This window comes from Dermacentor andersoni, chromosome 7, assembly GCF_023375885.2.
Source record: "Dermacentor andersoni chromosome 7, qqDerAnde1_hic_scaffold, whole genome shotgun sequence".
Lineage (NCBI taxonomy): Eukaryota > Metazoa > Arthropoda > Arachnida > Ixodida > Ixodidae > Dermacentor > Dermacentor andersoni.
Genome location: NC_092820.1, coordinates 175,522,652 through 175,537,782, shown reverse-complemented (window position 1 = coordinate 175,537,782; position 15,131 = coordinate 175,522,652). Strand labels below are relative to the sequence as shown.

The 15,131-nt window shown below is 50.0% G+C and overlaps 1 protein-coding gene across 4 annotated transcripts in view; it reads right to left on the bottom strand.

The window, feature by feature from the left end:
- LOC126532996 (uncharacterized) overlaps window positions 1-15,131 on the bottom strand; it is a 671,944-nt gene that overhangs the window by 121,395 nt on the left and 535,418 nt on the right. For all 4 annotated transcript variants that reach the window (XM_055071672.2, XM_055071674.2, XM_050180179.3 and 1 more), the window contains one exon: window positions 264-602. In XM_055071672.2, the coding sequence (XP_054927647.2) occupies window positions 264-602 (339 nt within the window). The remainder of the gene's footprint in view (window positions 1-263; window positions 603-15,131) is intronic.

Sequence of the window (15,131 nt, the reverse complement as noted above, 5' to 3'; positions counted from 1 at the left end):
CCAGAAGTTCCACAGGGAGGTGGTCACCCCCAGAAGTGTCTTTCGGGCACTTACCCCCATTACGCACGCAGAAGCAGTTCGAAAAGGCACTGCTTCTCTAAAGAGCGGAGTCACAATGCGTAAGCAAATGGGCTTCTCCACGCAATGCCTGCTATTGAGGTGAAGCCAGTTTTGACGAGCAGTGTTTCTTTGACACTACGCACGCACGCACGCAGGGACAGCAGCATGGGTCACTTGTAAGAACGGCTACAGGCAGTACTCACCCTTGACCCCTGCAGAAGCTGTTCCAGCAGGCACTGCCACTCTAGAGAACGGAGCCACAGGGCGTGCCAACGCTTTTCGAGGTTCGTGGCGACGCGTCGGATCCGCTGGGCATCGTTGGCGAACAACGGCTGGAGCGAAGATGCGGGACACGCGGCGGCGCCGTCTTGGGCTGCCTGCTGCTGCTGCGCGACTGCTGGCTTAGCATGGGACGGTGGCAGCTGCGATGGACTCAGGGTCGAATTCTTACTAGCCGCGTTCGTTCCCACGCACAGTGCCTCGCACTGCCTCAGCAGGGACTTGACCAGCACGCTTCGAGACTCAATCTCCTGCTGCAGAACCTGCAGAAGGTGACAAGAATGGTGAATTGTATATAACCAAATGGTGGAATACTCGGCTCCGAACCCTTCACTACAAGGCCGCCAAAAACGACACTAAAAGGACACTAAAGGAAAATGTTAGGCTGAGCAAGATTGAAAGATTGGGCCTCTTTAATAACGAGTTCATCCTTCTAGCCAAGGAACTTTTGGAAGCTAAAAAGTGACGAAAACGAAAATCAAGGAGGTACCACTTATGTTGCACTATGGTACCTCTCAGCTGGCATCAGCACTGGTTCTTTATATAACTATAGAGAGCGGAAAAGAGGCAGATGCATCTGCATTACGTCGACTCGTTCGTTTTGATGGGGACAATTCAAATTGAACAGCAACAGCACGACCTTACGTGACAATTTTCTACACAACAAAGTGACGCGTTAGCAAGCAGAAAACGATATACTTCTGGGCAAAGAACCTATCGATCTAGCTCAGCTTAATATTTTCCTTTCATGTTCCTTTGAGTTTCGATCGTTTCGACCCCAATATACCAGCTAAATCACTGCGGTACGGTGCAAGAATATCTTTCATAACACACCCTTCATTGAAGGTGGGAACGTATGCAGCGTGTGTAATGGTGAAGTTTCACATGTAAATATCTCCATGTTCTAATCAGCAATGTAACGAAGCCGCACTAGCTTAAACATGCACGAAAACATCCCACACACAAAGCATAAAGTAATGCGCAAAGTCCCTGTTTACAGTAAATGCCTACATAGTCTATACATGATATATCAAGCACTCCTCGAGCACAGCACCTATTCATTTACTTAAAGGACACGGATCTGAATGGAATTTGCTCAGTGTGTTCTTCTATATGCTTCCGTAATTTCTTGAAAACATCAGACTTGAGAGTTGCGCACATTTTTCACGAATTAATTTCGTTCATTCCCTCGAAACACCTGCCTTGCCTGTTCCTCAGCTACTGGCCACATTGCGTTATGAAGTAACAGGTGGTAAAAGCAGAGGCAATGGCAGACCATGGTGGGAATGAATGGCAGACGACAGGGCCAAGGAGTGAGCCAGTGATTGGTGTGAGAGTTGGTGTCGCGAAAAGTTACGTTCCTCCGTGTGAACGGGCACGAGATGAGAAGCAAGTGGTGTCGCTTTGTTGGCTGTGTGAACTTCAGCCCTCCGCCTTCCGCACACAAAGTTTGAGCCGACGCCGATCGCGTTCAGCCGAGTTAAGCCTATATGTCACATTCGCAGAGTTCGTGCGTCCATACTGCTGGCGGATTTGAGCGACTAACCTGAAGCAAATTAAGCCATTAGGATGAAGAAAACTGCTCATGTAGTTCAGTTTTTACCATACGGATTTCAAACAAACCACTCCTTATTTCGTACAGTGCACACACAATAAGCAAGGAGCGACGACACTGGGCCGTATCGACATCGGTACGTTGCCGTTCTCGAAGGCGCGCCGCTGCACTCGCCGGCACTTCCCTAAATGAAATGTGACTGCTTACATGGGTGTATTTTTACGTATTGTTTTGCTGACTTATTATTTAGTTTCGTCAGTGCACTGCTTGCCTCGTATCCCAAATGGGCAGCAAGCGGAGGCCCCTTCGATGCAGCAGCGCAAGCAACCGTTCAGCAGCCAACGGTGTCAATACCGGCATCGGCGTTTCCGCGAGAAAACTACGTGTTCTGTAAGTGAACGATGATGCGCGCAAAGTCCTAATCTGTCTACTTTACGCAACACACTAACTGTGTGCACGAAGAGAATACGAGGCATGATAACTAAGCAGCATAACAACGCTACTGTACTGCGGACACCCACTCGCTGTTTTCGAAGGTGTGTTGTCGCTCATATCGGCGCGACTCAGCGTGATGCAATGCTGCTTACATGCACAAAATCTGCCTGTTGTAATATGTTCTGACATGAATTGATGTCACCAATGAGCGGATAGCATTATATCTTAGGCGAACGACGTACGGTCGCTGTACCTGCCGATTTCAACAAATGCACCGTTCGGTGCTTTGGACTGTCAGCGGTGTTCTTGCAGGATTCAAATGGTCGTGCTCCACATCTTACAGTGAGCACGCGAAGCGCTTCCCCGAGACGAGGTAGAACACTTAAAATAACAAGCAGCACGTATAACATCAGTGGTTAGGGCTAACCATGGTGTTCATGTTACAGCGCGATCTGTTGCGCATGGGCGCTGGCTCTCCTGTTGGCGGGTGGAATCCGAACGGCGATTCGTGGATATTGAATTCGTCCTAATCATAGCTGTCACTGTTTGACAGATCCGACGAGCTGGTGCAGCTGACATTGCCACCCGAACATCCGGCGAGGTCACGAATCAGCTGAGCGTCTGCTCCTCGCCGGTTTCGTTCGTCCCGCGGGCGAACGAATCCCTTGCGCGGCTTCGTGGCTGGTGTACCTCTCATATGACGTCATAAGAACAAGTTCGCTCGGCTGCTCGGCTAGGTTTCGGTTTCGTTTTTGCGCTTCTTTGCATATTTAAAATTGTTTTCGAATTTACGGAACAATTCTAATATCAGACGCGTGACAGGCCGGGGGCGGGTCTCGGGAGCCTAAATATTCCAATACCTTGACCAACGTTACTAGACTAGCTTCAGTTTTAAAACTCGGCGCCGTTGCGCGGAACCGCCACCCGCCCGCGCCTTCGTGGCGCTGCAGTCGCGCCCGGCTTCACTTCCTCACTAGCCGGCTACGCGGGCGGGCCGGACAAAGCACGCGGTGCAACGTTGGTGTATTCTGTACTTCGTTGTTGACAGCGAATTTCAGCAAGCATCTCATCCGTGGAACTGTAGCCTTCGCCGAGTTTCTTAAGAATATCAGCATACGATGCCGACGTGCTGCGTACCTGGCTGCATAGGCCGCTATCGGAACGATGTCAACAGTTCGGCGCACCACCTTTTCTGTGCTCTTAGCAATGCGACGCTTCGCTCGACGTGAAACAGAGCGATTCCTCGTGCCGACCGGGAACTCTCTGCGAAATCAACGGCACGCACTCGTGCCACTGCTCCCGCGTTCGTCGTCGTCTTCCACAGCTGGCTGCGTGGCCGTTCATCTTTCCAGCGTAGAATTTCGCTTCACTCCTGTCGTCGTAATGGGGAGGCCGCGTTTACGGGGGTATGAGCCATTGCTTAAGGGAGTATGAGCCACTCATGGTCTTACGTAACGGAAAGATATAATTTTGAAGAAATTTAATTTCGAAGAATCACAAGCGGCGAATCGCAGGCGAAGGCTGCTAACCACGCCGCCGAGCAAACTCGAGACATCGAACGCAAGCGACAACTGCGGACTGCGGGCATACCGTCAGACGTCGTTCTCTCCGTCGCAGCCGATTGTGTGTGTAACCTCATAACTGAGAAATACTTTATTGAACCCTCGGGATTAACCCAGTGATAAACACAGGGGCCGCACGTTTCAGCTTCGCTGATTAAGCATCGTCACGGAACGAAAAATCCGACTTCTTTCTTTCTCTCTTTTTTTTGTGTGTGGCTTGTGTGTACAAAGACCGACCTCATCTTTCTTTTTGTAGCGCTTCTTTGGCGTGGCGAGAAGCTTCGGTGGGGATGAAGATCATCCTACAATCGCGCACTTTGGCCAGATATTCAGGCTCGTGAGCCTAAACTGCGCGAAACGTTAAGACGACAGGAAGACATTTAGAAACGCAGCTTCTGCGCTTCGCTGTATGCGTTTCTTCCTTTCGTGCAGTTTACCCTTCTTTCAGTATTAACCAACTGGCGCGATAAATGTTATTGCTGTAGGTGGATACCGCTCTCTCGCGGTATCACTAATTCGGACTAGGGAGAACGCCAGCGAGCGTGAAACACGCGTAAACTGCCCGTCCGCTCGAGCTCAAGGCTGTGACGAGGCGTCTGCAGTGGAGCCCGATGGAACAGCGTTGCCCTCTGGCGGCTGTCACAGAAGTGGCGACAGCGGCTGTAAGCGCGCGGGCGGGGAGGGGAGTTTTACAACTGAAGCTAGTCTAGTAACGTTGACCTTGACATGGTCAAAGAATGGCCAGAGTAGCAAGCCATCTGTTCCACCTATTTTGGTCAGATGGCGTACGGGCCACGTTATTCTATTAGTGCTTGTGGTCTCGTAAATATAAACGTTACTTGGAATTCGTTGTAAAGGTCGCGCACCGCGCAGCCCAGTACATAATTATTCCTTCGTCATAATTGGTTGCAGAGGCGTCCGTTGTAGATGTGCTGGACTGTATATATTACACAGCAGAGATACGAGATTGAGAGCATGAATAAACGGAAACTGATGAGTGTTACCAAAGCTGCACTACGACCATGCGCCGCAAACAGTTAAACGGGGCAGTGAACAGATAACCATGGCTATTTAATTTATCTGGCAAATTGAGTGTATCTGGAGCCCTCCAGTACGACGTGCCTCAATCAAATCATGGTTTTGTGAAACCATGCATGCTCACAACAAGTTTCAGAACACTGAAAATACTAAAAAATAAAACAGCACGTACGAAAGAGGGGAAAAAAGGCTATTTTATTCTTGCTTGAGGTTAATCAGCAAAAATCTAAATGAGGGTGCGCTGCGAGAGTGCACGCTTATAGCGCTGTGAGGTTCTTTAGATTTCAGTGATTCTTGCACTAAAGAATAAAATAAAATAAAAAGTAAGTGTAGCAGCACACATACCGCACACAAGATGTCTCACATTATCGTGCTGCAACGTGCCTATAAATTACTAAAGCGAAACCATACTCAATGTTTCAAGATGTCATCAGTTCAAGTCATGTTGATCATATACACATCAAGTTGAGTATGTATGTGAAACCGTCTGAAGTTCGTCATTGAATTCACGTCAGCAAAAGTTAAATTTCGAATATAGCAAACGTGATTGATTGAGTTAGGAATCCTGAAAGAAAAAAATTACTGCTTTCGGAGTGAAAAATTGCGATAGAAGCTTGCAGCTAACGATAACCAAAATCGCATCTCTCCCAATCTCAATATTAACTGCAAAAGCAGTCAAACACGCGCAGAAAACACGTACTCATAAAAGCCAAAGGAAAAATAAAAGAAGCAGAAAGACAGAGGCCCACTCACCGCCGGCGCTCAAGTGACCTACTTACGTCAAAACATCAGCGCATTCACGACTAGCTCAACAAAAGAAGGGAAATCCGGTGCGGGTATACACATAGGCTAAGAAGGCCAAATTCGATCAAGGCACGCGAACTACTCGGCAGGATCGGGGAAAGCTAGCCGACATGCAGTCGCGCATGGTCGGACCACAGACACGGCCAGACAGCTGCGCGGGTTTCGCCAAGTGCGGTCAGAGGATGGTGCGGCGGCAACACCTGCTACGACCGCTCGCAATACTGCGACTCGCGGTAAATGCAGCAACGAACGGGCCCCGGCTTGCAGAGAAGGGAGGAGAGGGGCGGGGGGCCCGCTAGCGAACCATTCTTCCTGAAGTCATGAGCGCCAGCCCATGCCGATAGTGTTGCAAAAGAATACAATCACTGCATTCCACAAGTACTTCCTTGGGGAACTTAGGGATTAACAAAGAAACTTGAGTATATGCTCAGGACTGCCAACCATCGAGCCACATAACGAAAAAAGTGGTAGGCACAACGTTACAACACAGGAGGGGTGTGGATTAGAGACCAGCAAACGAGGGTGGCCGATATTACAGTTGAGATGAGGAGGAAGAAACGCCGCAGTTGATGCGTAGAGCTGTTAGCCTGTATTAGGGCAACGAAATGGCTGCCAAGGGAAGGGAAGCCATAATCGAGGACTGGGCAGGCGATTACACGGTTTGACAGGATACAACTCGCCATCGTTGTGTCCAAGTGGAGTACCGCACTCCAGTGCTGCATGGCGTTAGATGATGAATCCTTCCATTTCTTCGTCAGTGACGAGGACACGTACCTTTGGCGAAACACTGGCTCCATCCAAGCTGAAGCGTCAGATGTACGCCCCTCTGGATCAATTAATCTCTCCATCTTATAGTGACCACTTTGTCCAGCTTGAAATGACCAGTAGCTGGTGTCCACTACATGGCAACTACGACGTGTTTCCGGCTCTGAAATTGCTTCCGGCGCATCGAATTTGGAATAGCATCGCCTTTGAAATCTGCGTCTGTTTATCCAAGGAAAAGATCGCTGGACCGTCCAAGGAAAAGATCGCTGGACCGATTTGGACACCAAAATATTCCATGACACAATGAAAAAACAAAAAGAAAACATGGCGGCTCCGCAATCTTTCTGGCGTTACAGTGCCTAGACACTGTACTGGCGTATGCATCCTGCAAAAGCATGGCCTTCGAGATCCTAAAGGGTTAACAGCGCACACAGATGGCGACAGAGATAACAGCACACAGGGCTAATTATTCTTGTTCTCTCTGTAGCCGTCTGTGTGCGCTGTTTACCCCTTAAGACGCTTTACCAACTAGCCCACCAAGCCATGCTTGAGAACTTAGAGATCCGTTTCGTTTACTCAGCAGAAGCGACGGTCACGGGGAAGGGAAGCCCTTCCCCTTCTGCAGCGCCTTCTGCTCTGTCCTGAAGGGTTCAATACATTAAATTATGACAAAATGGGCCTTTCTCGTGGTACTAGTTCCTGATTTATTGGCACGAACTGCACGAACTGTACAAAGCAGTGCACGGATTCGATAAAACGCGAGTACAGGCCCTGGTAATGGGAAGAGGACGTCGGAGAAAGAGAGGCAACAGAGGCGGGGCGGAGGTGGCGAGCGATGAAAATGACTCAACGGAGGAGGAGAACCGGTTCCGACCCCACGGCGGCAACGCAGACGATTGCACACGACCTTCGAATCCGCTGAAAGACCAGTCATCCAACCCTTTCGTTGAACCGCAACCATCTTCTCAACAATGACGTAACAGTCTAAGCGTAAAGAAAGAAGTGCGGCCAAGCACAAATGACCTTCACGCCACGGAGAAAGGTCGCTCACGCATACGTATATACTGTCAAAGAAAAAGAGAAAGATGTCGGTCCCTCACAAGAACACCGGCGAACGCAAATGAGAAGAGACAAGCAAGAAAGTAGAGGAATAAGAAACAGTGCGCGAATAGGGGGGAAACCAAGGCTAGCGAGGATATCGCCCTCTCCGGGTCGCGACACGGCAACCTCTTTCTTTTTCTCCCCCCCTCTGCGGAGAACAGACGTTTTCACATGAAGAAAATGTGATTTAACGGGCAGGGCAGGAGTGCAACAGGCCCATCCTCCCTACAATGACCCGGAATGAGTCACCCCTGCGCACGCATGGACAAGTCGACTTCACTAATGGTCCACACTTGGACAAATGATTTCGAAACGCTTCGAAGGCGCAACAATGTGGTTTAGAACAGCGTCAGAACTGCCAAGCCGCCTCTCACTGCCTCCACTATTCATGCTACCCGCCATTTTAGTTTCGCAATAAAGCTTGCTTGTCGCTTCCTACGCATTATTTGTCCTAAACGAGCAGCCGAAGGTGCCAAAAGTGCTCTCGCGTGACGTCGCAGGCAACGAACACATGGCGAGCATATGCGCCCGTTGTGGCGAACACAGACAAACCTTCGACTGCGCGAGCTCCAGGCGACCTCGATTCTCGTGGCCTCGCGTTCGCTCAGTGCGCGTGCAGCCTAGTAGCGAACGAAGAAGCACGCAACGGGCGCGCCACATCTTGCGATTTCGCGTAAATAAGAATCTTTACCGCTTTTGAGCTTGGCCGTCCCGAGCTTTCCTGCTTTGTCATACATTGTCCCTCAGTGGAATTTCATGTCACGAAAGCGCACACTGAGACAAACTGCAAAACGCAGTCAAAGAGACAAAGTCGAACAAGCAAGATCGACACGTGCAGAAGAAGCTAACGGAGCTACAATCTGGAGTGAACAATGAGCACTTCGCAACGGTTATCGATCGTGTGATATAGCAATCATAATATCATATTGGTACTGCGACACCGATAAAGCCACAGTACGCTCAGATGAGCGTGGTTAAACAACGATAACTGTAGAGTTGGCGAACACCCATATCTGAATTTTCAAATGATATGCTCTTCCGGAAAGTGTCCCAGGATGCTATGCTGAACACTGTCAAATGCCGCCATATTGTGCAGTTGGCCATTTTGCACTGTAGAAATGCTTACACCCTTAAGGGTATTTTCTTATCGCAAGGTTAACGCCCCTACACTCTTAAGCAAGTGTACACCCTTTGTTGTGTATATCGCCACACAAAGATAATCGTCATCTGTTGCTTGCATTTCCTTCCTTGAAAACACTGCGCTCGCTACTTTCCTGTCTAGAATGCTCTGGCATGCTAATAACGGGCATGCCGTTCGTGACTTGGAAGTACCGGGCTTAGAGTACTTAAATGTGTACACTCTTAAACAAAATTACACCCTTTGAGTCGTATCTTAATTGCCGCACAACAATAAACGTCATCCGTCTTGTCCGCATTTCCTTTCTTTAACGCTGCGAGCCCGGTACTTCCCAGTAACGAACGGCATGCGCGCTATCAGCATGACATAGCATTGCCGACAGGAAAGCAGCGGGCGCGTCGTTTTCGAGAAAGGAAACGGAAGCAAGGCAGATGACGATTATCGTTGTGTGGCAGATATTCACCCCAAAGGGTGTAAACTTTTTTGAGAGTGTACGTCACGAACAGAATGCGCGTTTTCACCATGACAGAGCATTCTCGACAGGAAAGTAGCGAGCGCAGCGTTTTAAAGAAAGGAAACGCAAGCAAGACGATTATTGTTGTGTGGCAAATATACACCACAAAGGGCGTACATTTGTGTACCATGAAGTACCATGAAGTGTACCATGAAGGCCTTGCAGAAATTTATATAGAGGACGACAGCGGAGCTCTAACTAGACGTGAGATGACAAAACGCCTAGTTGAAAACTACGTAATCATTCTGACAGCCTTGGGCGCACAGAAATATCGGACAGGAGAATTTCACGCGTATAGATATGAAACTCTCCCTGTCGGATATTTCTGTGCGCCCAAGGCTGTTAGAATGATTACGTAGCTTTAACTACGTCTTAGTGTCATCGCACGTCTAGTAAGAGCTCCGTTCTCGTCCACTATAAATTTTTGTGAGGCCCTAACGGTAGGGGTGCTACCCCTGCTACAAGAAAACACCCTTAAGGGTGTAAACATTCTTACAGTGTGTCAGCTCCGATTGACCCACAGGGCCGCTACGGCGTCTCTGATTGGCTCAAAACGTCGCACACAATACGGCGGAATTTTACAGCGTCCAGAATAGCACCCACGTTCTCCGTTTGTTGCTTACTCACTATGCTATGATACAGGGAAGAGGCCCGGACGTTAACACGATCAAAGTGCGTCCATGGAACAGACAGGCGCCACGAAATTAAATAAAAACCCGCAGATCGTCTTCGACAGCCAATGAAAGTCACGCAAGCAAACCAACACCAAAAGCCCAACCTGGCTATAAATTGCGCCGACAAGTAACGGCGCTGTACTTATCTCTTCCTTTTCTCCTTTAAAACCACTCACACACGCTTCACGCGGTCGTCCCTTAAGCCGTATCTTATGCGTCACTAAGCGTGCTAGGTCCTTCTGCATGTCTGGCACTCTCTTAGGCAGGTTCTCGCTATCCAACGCACACGTCCAGACACGGGAGAAAGTTTACAGCCATCTATAGCGGCGCGATACGACGAGAACCACGTTAGACAGGCGCTGCGCGCGCCGGCTTTCGAGCGAGAGGGGGACGACCTTTCGGCCCGGCAAGCGACACGCCTGGCGCACGAGGACGTGCATGGGACACGGGTCGACGCGATAACGCCGGGGACGAGCGCGGTAAAACAAAGCAGGCTGCGCGCTCTATATTTACGCCGATCGAAGGCCCGCATCGACGAGCGTGCAAGCGACATGGCAAAAAGAAAGAAAGAGAGAAAGAAAGGCTATTTATTTCCCGCTTCGCTTCGATGCCGAAAACGCGAGCACTATTCAGATACAAGGGCATGACCTCTAGGCATGCACATATAGCAAAGCTACGAAGCGAAAGCGAAGGTGGAACCGAAGGTAAACCGTGCGGCAACGATAAGAATAATCAAAGGCGAGGTCATCGCATTCGAAGCGCCCATACGTCGGCAAAAGAAGAAACATCTACCGAGGCGAGACAACGAGTTGACACGCGTGATCTCTTGTACGATAAATAATGGACGTTGTCTTCAGTCGTTTTCAAAATGAACTCGGAGGCGATTAAATAAGATGTTTATCCGCAATATGAAGTATGAAGCGTGTGAAATTGAAGTACATGAAAGTTCTTTATGAGCCCATTCTTATCGTGAGCTTTCGTCAAAATTGACACTAATTCAACACATTCACTGATCGATCGCCAGATACGAGGATAAAAACTCCTGTCTCATTTTCGTGCGCTAAAAGTAACTATGGATTACCCACATGCCCAAGCATATGCACTTCCAAAATAAACATCCGTGACGCTTGATTCGAATACCGCGAGTTGACATGCACATTCGAGAAAAGCGTTTTGTGCAAGAAACATGAAGATATGGTTATTTTCTATACGTACATAAAGATGCTGTCGTCCGCATGTGACAGCGTGGTATGAAAGAGAGAGAAAGGGGGGAGGTGCCACGTTCCTAACACAAAAGTTGGAAATTTAATATGAATCGACAAGAAATTCGATTATGTCACTAGCCTGTCTTCGTGTCTTACGAGGATATAGACACAGTCCCAAAGGGGGCGTACAGCGTCGGAAAGTGAACGTAATGGGTAGAAGAAGGTAGGACAAGTAATGTATACGCTAACGTAATATGCAATAAAGCCGCGTGACTGCGCTCATGCGCTATCGTATTGCAGTGCTCTTAACCGCGGTTCGTGCGAAAGGCGCGCGGACCGTGGCGAAGGGAGCGGCCGCAGCCACTGGGGGCGAGCTCCGCCACTGGAAAAGCTGGCGCCACCGTCGGCGTGAAGTGCACGAGGGATCACGTGGACACACACACGGAAATGAAGCGCCGTCGTCCCTGATAAGCGATAAGCTCGACGCGCGGTTGCGAGCGCTGCAATACGATAGCGCGCAAGCACAATCACGTGGCTTTATTTCATATCTCGCGGGCCTTCTTCAAACGCCGAAAAAAATCACCACGTAACATGTACATTGCCACACAATCTCGGATCGGTCGTTTCTGAATCCCCTCTACAACTTGACAAAACACACTTGGTTCCAAAGTGAAAATTAAAAAAAATTGCATAACTAATCTTAGTTAACTGGCTCATTAAGGGTAATATTAAAAAAGAAGAAAACTCTAAGGAGAAACCATATGTTGTTGGTTTCATTCAGCTGCGGTCAACCACTTTTTATAAGTCATTGGTTGAAGTTACGTGAAACACCCTGCATATGTAAACAGTGCAGCGCCGAGCTACAGTGGCTAGAATAGTAGCCGAGCGTTGACCGAACACGTAAGCCCGACGTGGCCGTTCGGCTTTTCCGCAATGTCCCGATGTAGCGCAGGCCACGATGTAGTGCAGGCCTTAAGGCCACGAACTAAACTCAACACATAACGTGCGACTGTGACGCCCTCCGACCGGCATGTTATCCATTTTTCACCGAGGCACTTCGCACAAATACCGCTAAGCCGACGGCAAAGGGCCAGCTCGAAATGTCGCCTTGTGGGCATCGAACCCACAAGCTTTCCACGCTGACAACAGCACCAGATCACGTGCCTACAGCGAGCGGAGGAATCGCATCTTGCAGGAACGCGTTCACGATGCGCTCTAACCAGCGGTGCTATCGAGGTTTCCACATTCTGTACAGTCGACCAAAAAAGTTTGCGGACCAAGAGGCCTGACGAAAAGCTGAATTTCTCCGCAGCCTCAAAACGTAGCCTGGTATTCCCATTTAGAGCCTTTACTGGTATATGTTAACAACATTGTGATGTACGGTTTTACTGGCTACTTTTAAAGGCTGCTCATATATTTAGCCTTTTCTGAGACCCCGTGGTCCGTAAAGTTTTTTGGTCGACTGTACATCATGCATGCGTATGCGTACACGTACAGCGCTCGCCCACTGAATCGCGATCCTCGCTGCGCCGCCACCGGTGGCCGCTGGGGACACCGAGCTCGTGGTGCACTTCAACACGGCACGAAAGCGAGAACAGCGGCCGAGCAAAATGTGCCGACCACCAAGCGGTCCGAGTATTTCGTTTCGATCGCTGGCCACGCGTTCGAACGCTGACGTGATAAGTAAGCTCGCTTATCAACAAGCCACGGAACGCCATGGAAGCCAAGCAAGCCATGGAAAGCGTCAGTCGCTGTTCAGAATGGCGTCTCATTTCTGTCGTCGCACAAGCGCGGCTGGCATCAGCAGATCTTGTGTACAAATAGCCGGAACGCCATTTGGTGGACCAGTGCCTGTCACCTCCTTCCAAGCACAGAAACGTCTGAGGGAGCCCGGGTGCCTTCACGCACTCTCGTTAAACAGGACCGCACAATCTGAAATGCCTTTACGCTCTAAGTGGCTTATCTTAGTCCCTCGTCAATAACCGTCATCAGTTCTCGCGCACCTTTAGGCCTGTTATTTAGCGCTCCGCGCTCGTTGCCTTACGGTCAGGAGTATGCCGGTACGCTTAAGGCGCGGAAGACGCAAATGTTAAGAGCATTGCTGTAGCGCGACTCGTCTAGATTTGCACAATGTCGTCGTCCCAGTTCCCTAGAGTTATATACACAGTGTGTCTCACGTAATTTGAGCCACGGTCTAAATATTATTGCTCCGATATAGAGTTCACAGAACGTTTCTTTGACTACTCGTCCTTTGATAGATGAAGCATGGTGAGCACAGGCCCATTGCACTTGCGCAGGAATTACCGTTACCTGTATACGCGCGCATAAACTTTTTTTCTTTTTTGACCAGCGCTTCGTATATAATGGGTCTGTCATTCCGTAATTCGAGTTACACGGGACGAGTGCTGAAGACAGTGTTCCCGAACGCCAACAACGACGGTGGGCCCCTCTTAATTACGAGATTAGAATTCTTAAAATATCACTTTCCGGCCGTTTGTATTTCTCATCCCTGTCTTCTCAGTGGACCGCCCGGCAAGACTCCTTCGACTACAGGGTACAAGACAAGGGGGCGAAGCGGGTTGTGCGTGCAGCACAGATGTACAGCGCAGCCTCCCATCCATTGCTGGCCAGTCGAGTTCAGTAGCTGCACCCGCGTCTTCGCTTTGCATGCAGGGCACCGTTAAAAAGAAAGCATTCTCGCGGCCGAGATCGGTGCGTGCGAAGTGGCTGGATCGGCTTCAGAGAGGAGCCACGAATCAAGCCGTCACAAGCAGGCGTCTCCGTTCCCGATAGACGCGCCACGGCGCCGCCGGCAAAGGCATCGCTGCTGGCCTATACATGACGCCACTGGAGCAGCGCTGCAACGAGCCGCTGCGTTGGCCGATGGTTCCCCACAACCGCACGCGTGCACACAACACGCCCGCACAACAGCGCGGTCGCGACGCGCGTGTGCACGAGAGCCGCACGCATTTTCCGAACCGCGATTGCGCATCACTTGGCGGAACGCGTCCACCGTGAACTATTTTTTTAGGACGTGTCTACAAACGATAACCGCCATCGATTTCGCGCCGGTTTGCTTTCTTTAACGTCGCGCGTCCGGTACTTCCAGGTCACGAACGGTATGCGCGTTATCGGCGTGAAATAGAATTATTGACTGGAAAGTATATCGGGCACAGAATTTTCCAGAAAGGAAACGCAAGCAAGACGGATGACGATTATTGTTTGGGTAGCCCCAAGGGATGTGAACTTTATAGTGTGGAGTCGTACGCGTGCGCAGAGCACCGTCAAGTAGAAACAACGACATATCTACTAGATGATGCAAACAATCAGGCTAAGGCGAGAAATGGGTGGAATGCGTTAATTCTGTACAGGGGGGTATTCTGTACGAGTCCACCTAGTGGGCATGCCCATTTCGTCTGCTGCTGAAGTGCTGTTTGGCTGGAGTGCCTGCCTCCTTCTGACGCCGTACCCCAGCCAATCGGCAGCAGACGAAATGGACGTGTCCGCAAGGTGGACTCTTACAGAATACCCCCCCCCCCCCCCCCCCCCCCCAGGCGGGTAAACACGCGCTGTAGTCTATAAGCGTCGTCTGCAAGTATACGAGAGAGCGTGGGATGAGACGAGTCGCGCAGCGTGCAACCAGCCACACATCATTTGCATGAACTCTGCAGAAAGAAGGGCGTCACGCCGAGTGTTTTGCGGAGACAGAAGAAAACGGGACAGAGACTCGTCGGCGCTGACACCCACGTGGCAGAGATGCCGTCTGTGTCCATGCCCGGATCGAGGAGGTTTACCGTGGTGGCGTCAACGGCGAGTGTTATTGTTAATACGCATGTTCACCCTGCGCAGATGAGAGAGAATAGAACGGGCTGGAGAGAAAGTGGAACGAGCGAATAGTCAACATAGGGAAAGAATAATCACATTACCAGCTGGCCCCGACACAACCGTGGTGAGGCGAATGATCGCGTATACGCGATTAAACGGTCGCAGCTCCAACGGCA